General features: G+C 33.6%; 1 protein-coding gene across 4 annotated transcripts in view; it reads right to left on the bottom strand.

Annotated features, from left to right (window-relative positions):
* Positions 1-2,682: 2,682 nt before the first annotated feature.
* Positions 2,683-7,455, bottom strand: part of LOC117109841 (tRNA methyltransferase 10 homolog A-like) — a 9,154-nt gene continuing 4,381 nt past the window's right edge. For 3 of the 4 annotated variants that reach the window (XM_033252277.1, XM_033252275.1, XM_033252276.1), the window contains exons 2-7: positions 7,164-7,410; positions 6,643-6,811; positions 4,948-5,094; positions 4,529-4,675; positions 3,596-3,701; positions 2,683-3,109 (exon numbers count right to left, since the gene is read on the bottom strand). In XM_033252277.1, coding sequence (XP_033108168.1) covers positions 2,691-3,109; positions 3,596-3,701; positions 4,529-4,675; positions 4,948-5,094; positions 6,643-6,811; positions 7,164-7,393 — 1,218 coding nt within the window. In that variant the 5' untranslated portion in view covers positions 7,394-7,410 and the 3' untranslated portion in view covers positions 2,683-2,690. The remainder of the gene's footprint in view (positions 3,110-3,595; positions 3,702-4,528; positions 4,676-4,947; positions 5,095-6,642; positions 6,812-7,163; positions 7,411-7,455) is intronic. The other variant, XM_033252278.1, reaches the window with a different exon arrangement.

Genomic DNA, 7,455 nt, shown 5'->3' with positions numbered 1-7,455 from the left:
TCATCAGGACACACTCATTTGAAAAATTGGGATTATAGGAGCTTAATTTGTTTGGGTTTATTGCTACTACATATGTGCAGCCTGTGCTCCTTGGCTAAAAAGGGGGCACATTTGAGGCTAGTACCAGCATGTTGGTGTCAAGCAAGTACTGTATGTAAAATATATTGAAATTAGTAGCACATGTACAGTAAATTAAGTAGTAAACCACCTGTAAGTATTACAATGTAAATATTTTTTTCAGTGGTAATAAACATTCCAATTTTGTTAATAATCACAATTATTTTTGGTAATGGGGTCAATATTGTGGGCTTATATTTAACCCAGAAAAAAAAAGATTAGCTCTACATCTCTTGGTTGAAGAGCTAATCTGAGGAACAAACTATGTGTGAATAAGTCATATAATAACAGAGAATGGTTCAAACAAGTACCATGCCCTCTATGTTCAGTTTCAGAATTATATGCTCAAAATATTGTGGTCTAAAAATGAAAAAAAAAAATCTTGTAACTCTAAGTGGGTATGTCTGTCAAATTTCAAGGCATAACTAAATTATACATTTTTATTTTAACCTGCATTTTAGGGTTTTTAATTATTTTCAAGACAGTATTGAGCTACAATATGAAAAAGCAAACTGCTATTAATGACACTTTATATGCAAACACTAGTTATATGCCATGATTGTTTGCTACATGCCTTCAATGTGTGCACATGGAAATACTTATGTACAAAAACAAAACAAGTTTAGGGTGCTGTGCTATATATTAATGAGTGTTGGTCGACCACCCCTCCTGCAATAATGGCTTCATCTGCATAGTAAATCCCAATATAAATTGATGATGAGGTTATGCACTATAAAAAAAAATGTGAATTCAAAAATATAAGTTAAAAATAAAAATAAATAATATTAAAAATATCTACCTTCAGCTCTGTCCAGATTATCACGTTTTCTTTGACAAAAAATTGTTGTATGCCCATATATAGTCATGATGTGCCTATATATGGTCATGATGTGATGTCATCATGACCATATTTAGGCATTTTGCATGTTTTTGTCAAATAAAATTTGATAGTTTGGACAGGGCTTTAGGAAAGTTACCATTAGTTAAACTATCATTTCTATTTAATGAAATTCACTTTATTTGAAACCATCAATTAATAAACCAATTTTATAAGAAACCAGTATAAAAGTGCGATTTTCCAAATACCATTGCTTTGCACACTAAGCTAGTGTGCTTACAATATTTGTTTATTGTTTAAAAATCATTTCTGTTTTTCTTGTATGCAATAAATTGATGTTGGTGAGAGATCTTTGTTGTTATGTTACTGTTTTAAAAATAGATATACAATAGAAACAAAGAATAAAGCAGTGGGCTGGCATATTTTAAACATATTTTTCTAATCTTTTAATGAATCATATATTGAAGGAGATGTAAAGCTGGGTATATAGAACATTTACAAGGTCAGATAATGGTGTACTGCTACTCCAAAAAACAAAGCTCACTTGGATTCAATCCTCGCCTAAAATGATCTTTTTCTTACGAAACATCTCCACCTCAAAGACCTGGTCATAGAGCATCTGCAGTCCCAAATATTAGCTCTCTGCTCCCTAATCGTAATTTATAAGACCTACCCTGGTATTCTTAAAACAAACTTTAGTCATAGTTCGAGCAAAAAAACTTTAAAATTACGTCATTTCGTATTCTTAAAACGAACTTCGACTAGCACTACGACTAAATGACGTGAACCTCGACTAAAATGATACCTCCGCAGACCGATTTTTTTAGTCAGCCTAGGGTCAGACTAAATCGCTGACTTGAAATATTTACCCCACTAAAAACGTGTTTTTTGTAACTCACGATAAAGTGAAACGAATAAAAACGATTGTATACGCAGGTTTGATATATCTTTGGTGTGTTAAACAAAAGAGACATCAAGTTTAGCTTCCAGAAGGAGAAATTAACATGTTTGCTAGCCACATGCGATAGTTCCTGATTTGCACGAAATCCCCTTACGTTGCGATCCCGTAGCTTCACAATAACTACAACAAAGATGGTGCCGCCTTCGCTCGGGCTCAACTATAATAGTTCTTCAAAGAAAGCAAATTTTCAGTCTCTGTTCAAATTCTCTATTGTAATATGTTAACAACTAATATAGTTATTATTATAGAAAATTAATTAAGGAAATGATGGTCTATTATGAATTATGAGGAAATACGTTTTTGAACCACAGACGGCAGCTTAATATTCATCCGCGTTACTGGATCTCTAAAATTTAACCCTTTTCATTGGTTAGTTTGATAGTCGTGGCTTGCCAGTCGTCTTCAGTTGAACTAAAACTAAGACTTGATTTAGTCGTAGTTAAAACTTCGACTACATTGTTTGTGAATAAAATTTGAAGTTAAAGATGCAACTAGCACTAAATGAAGTTCTAGTTCGAAGTTCGACTAAAGTTTGTTTTAAGAATACGGGCGTTAGTCATAGCATTCCAGGCCCATAACCAGGGGAATCAAAGTTTATTCTCGGCAATTTCAGCAAGAATAAGTTCACAACAGTTGTTGTACTGGAATGTTTTAGTTCAAACTGAAAGGTATATGGTAAGTTTGACCATACAAAGTACAATCTGAGCATGTTACTACTGCTAAAAGCATTAACGTCCAATACAGACGTTAGCACACTCTACAATACCTTTCATATCAGCTTCCATCTTCAACATCACCGCCATTAGGTTCTTCAGCAGGGTCACTCTTAAGGTCTTTACTTTCATGACCAGTTAGTGACTTCACAACATCTGATTCCTCAGGGATACCCACAGCCCTAGAATCAGCAGCAGAATTCAAAACATCACCTGGAATATCTGATAGTTCTTTGTCAGTTGCCAATACCCCTCTGTTGTTTAGCTGATCTAATTGGCTCTCCTCTTGTGTTTCTGTTACTTCTTTGTTTTTTGTTTCATCTGATTGGCTCTTCTCTTGTTTTTCTGCCACTTCTTTGTTTTTTGTAAGATCTGATTGGCTTTCCTCTTGTTCTATCACTTGTTTCCTAAGTGGAATAACTTTGCTAATGGTTTGCAGCCAGTCATTACATTGTACAAACTGCAATAATATTTCAAAAACTGAAATGGAAAATATAAATATACTTATTAAAATCAATTATTAACAATAAACATTCATCAACATCATTAACAAAGATATTTGGCGGGCTGCACACATAGGGTTTTTAATTCATTTTCGTTGGGCCGCAAAAAAAATCACTGTTGGGTTGCATGCGGCCCGCAGGCCGCACTTCGCCCACTTGTGCTTTAAGATCTACTGTATGTGGCATAACACATCATGCTGCTGTCTGTACCCAAATTATTCCCCAATAACACAACCTCTATTGGGGTGGGGATGTAGCTTGGCGATTAAGTTTCTCAAATTCTAATCCCAGGATTCTTGGTTCAAATCCTGTAAAGTACCAAAATCTCATGATTACTAAAAAAGAACACCAATGCCTAAGCTTCTTAATAAGACTTAGTGTGAAGAGCATCTATTCTTTCCTATTATTGGCCAGTATACTTGCTGTAAAATAGGGGTAAAATGGCCAACTCATGTAAACGTACCATGATTCACTGCTAGAACTTTCCTTGACTTCATTTGGATATTATCTCCAATGGGCAACTGAGCATGCTCCCAGCCTCTATCAAGTGCATACTGGAAACACACACCCTGGGGAAAAAAGATATCCTGTTACATAAACATTTCATGCTTATGACCCTGAAGACAGTGAAATTGAGAAACAACATCATTAATATTGCCATCTTCAAAATATGTAATCTGACAAACAACCATCAATCAAGTGTGCAATTAAATATGGATCAACAAGAGACATTTATTGTATAAATATTTAAAAAAATATGTTTTTAAATCAGTATATCACTGTGAAACCAATTTAAGATATACACTCTATGACCTTATAAACCTAAAAAATAATCAATTTCAATATTTAATAGCTCATATAAAGGGATGAAATAAGATATCAACTCCTAAATTAATTGTTTTTTAGCCCAATTCACTGGTAATCGTCTGTCTTGTTGGGCTATAAAAATAAAACTAAAAATCTTCTTTTGCCCATCCACTCTCATTAAATACAAACTGCATAGGCTTTATCAGTTATTATTATTATTATTATTATTATTATTATTATTATTATTAGTATTATTATTATTATTATTTGTTTGGTTTGAAATATTTTTCATTTGTTGAAGTTGTTATAGTCTAAGTCTTAAATGATGCTGTGGGAATGAAGTTGTTCAGTCTGCTATCACAGGAACTGAACCCAAAATTCTGGGGTTGAAAGCAAGGTTCTTTACCATCAAGTTATTCAGAACCACTCCAAAGAGTATAATTAACTAAAAGTAACTTTGGTATGTAGATAACTGGTTATGGGGACATATGTTTTTCTCAAATATTTATCATCATGTAACACCCACTAGTCCACTCCACAGCATATCATTAATGTATCAAATATTTCCTCTGTAACTTGTATGTATTACCTTGTGGTGATTGTGATCCACTAGGCCACCGATGATGTACACCTTCTGTGGGTCAAGATTCTGCAGGACGTTTGGTGATTCTGCTGCCAGGAACACAAGCTTATCTTTTCCAAATTTAGACTCTGGATCCAGACCCTCAAAGTTAACCTAGCAATAAACAAATATCGACTGTTACTTTATCCTCCTCACATAAAAACAAGCAACGCAAAAACTCTTTATAAAAATTGCTTTCAGTTGTACTGCATATAACCACTGCAGGCATTGTGCATTTCACCATTTTTCGCTGGGAAATTTTTAGACAATTCCAAGGCTTGTGAATAAGAAAGCTCTTACTAGTCAGTTTTAAAAATATGTAACAGCAGACAACATTCTGTGTATAAACATCTTCTAAGAACTGTGAGGTATATTGAGATACTTACATCCCATTGTTTGTACCCCTGAATGCTACTATCAAATACTTCTTTGGTTTTGTCCTTGAAACTGCACACATAATATTGCAATGGTTTTTCAACTCGTCTATTTTCTGCATAACATCGCTGAAGCTGTTTCACAAGCTTTTTTACATCCTACACAAAATTTAGATTTATGGAAAAAAAAGAGTGTTTTTTTAAAATTTAAAAGTTTTTATCTTTGACAAGGAAAATCCTAATTTAATCGCTACAAATTTGTTTCATATGACCACACAGGGCCATATGGTCATATGAAACAAATTTGTAGCGATTAAAGATATGAAGTAACCAAGTTCATCTGCTATTGTTTTATTTCTATTAAGCTCTATCTGAGATATCGAGCACTCTACGTCATAGAACTACAAACTATCACATAATTTAAACATAATGCAATATAAAAATAATATAACCTTAACTCAAACTTTACATTAACCTCACCTTTACCAAACTTAAACATAACTCCAATGTAACCCATTATTTTTAATTTAATGTTTACCTAAATACACCCTAACCATTACCTAATTAATAATTTATTCCCATCCATTCAACTACCAAATGCCGAAACCTAGGAGGCAAGCCTGTATACAGATTCCAGTAACTAACTTAAAAATTTTGCAACTTAATTATACATAGCGGACATATACGGATACAAAACTTGTCCTTAACAGGGAACAATGAAATTTCCCTGGTCCTTAACCCACCTAACTCTCAACATGAGGGCTATTCAAGGAGCCATGCCATCAGACTCCAATTCAAACCCGACACTGTCTGGGTTTGAAAAAGGGTCTTCAGCTCAAAAAGCACGAATACCCCTAAGCCAACCACTCACCTCATAATACTGTCCAGAGCCACATTCATAACGTAACGATAATTGAACATTACCTAAAACACAACCATAATCAAGAATAGCCTTGCACTAACACTAGAGCAAATTTTTAAAAATACATTCTCCAAGGCTTGTTATAAATAACTCTGATTATTACCCAAGATAAATAGATATTGCAGTCCTATATACTGTATACTCGTTAAGCCTTTTGTACACTTGTTAAGCCTTTTGTTTATGTTGAATCTAGTTTAGTATTTGTAGTATACTTTTTAACTTAAGCACTTTTTTTTAGCTTTGTTTTTTATTTACTGCTTAAATCTTTCTTTGTTTAAGATTGACTATACCACTAATTGTGTGTTGCCACTGTTACAAAATGAAATGTCGAATAAATTATTATTATTATTACTAAAAGTGGATATTATTCAAAACATAATTGGCTCTCGTGTTCTGAGTAATTGGCTTTCGTTTTCCAAAAGAGTTATTATAAAAAAATTCTATTATTTTTCAAATACATTCATAAAATGGCTTCTTTGTATTGCACAAATCCAGGGAGGTAGACAAGATAATTAATAGAAATTTGTGAAACAAGTCAACCCACATAAAAAAAATAGAAATCTTATTCTACGAGTTATTGTGTGCTAGGAAAAGGATATAATCTGCATGCTCCATTCAGAACCGTGACTTTTCTGAAGAATTTAAAAACTGAACTTTATCAAATCTGCCATGGGAGGTTCAATTTCCATTAACCTACAAGTGTCCATTACAAAAATTCTAGATTTTTTTAGTTACCAAAAAAAAAAAAAAAAAACTAATTTGTTGAAATGCATTACTGTACTTACAAAAATATTCATTAGTTGATCAAAACTACAATCAATGACGACCTTAACATCACTTGCCTCTGGGTCATCCATCTTGCGTATCTTATTTACCGGTGGGCCAAAGCCTTCGGTTGCGCATTCTGCAGACATCTGCTTCCGTTTCTGCTTTCGTTTTTCCCTTTCCACCTTCCTGAAAATGTTCATATAAATAAATCATTTTCATTTATATTATACTGATTGAAGGCTGTACATGATACCATCATCATTACCAACAGCAACAGGACTGGAAAATTTGAACTACCACATGACCAAAAATTGCATCATCATTTGCATCCTTATCTACATAATAATACTATTAAAGGCTTTTATAGCACACATCTCCACCCGGGTTGGGGGGGGGGGGACGATCAAGAGACAATGAAATACATTCAACATTTTACTTTTCAATCTAATTTTGTTTGGAAAGTAGTAGTTGAACAAAAAGACATATAAATCACTCAGCATGACTGAAAAAAACCTGAGTGATTTGTGGTCTGGAATACCTTCTCTCTGATCGTCTGACCAGCCATTTTTCATGCCGCTTCTGTTTTTTCAGTTGATTTTTGGACAGCGGTTTATCAAATGTGTCAGATGAATTTTGTTGTTTTGCAATATCATCATCATCTGGGATTGTGAGACGTGCTTCATCAGCCGATGTTACTGATTGGTCAGTTGACAGACTGTTGTCTTTTGAATCATCTTCTGGAGGTTCCATATTGGTTGCCTCCATCATTGATGATATTTAAAATCCTGTAGAAATAAAACAAAGACTAATTATAGTATGCTTTGTAATAA

Source organism: Anneissia japonica, unplaced genomic scaffold (genome assembly GCF_011630105.1).
Source record: "Anneissia japonica isolate Jap-2015-1 unplaced genomic scaffold, ASM1163010v1 scaffold585_len4108843_cov191, whole genome shotgun sequence".
Classification (NCBI taxonomy): Eukaryota; Metazoa; Echinodermata; class Crinoidea; order Comatulida; family Comatulidae; genus Anneissia; species Anneissia japonica.
Note: the sequence above shows the minus strand (reverse complement) of the source record. Positions and strands in the feature narration are given on the sequence as shown.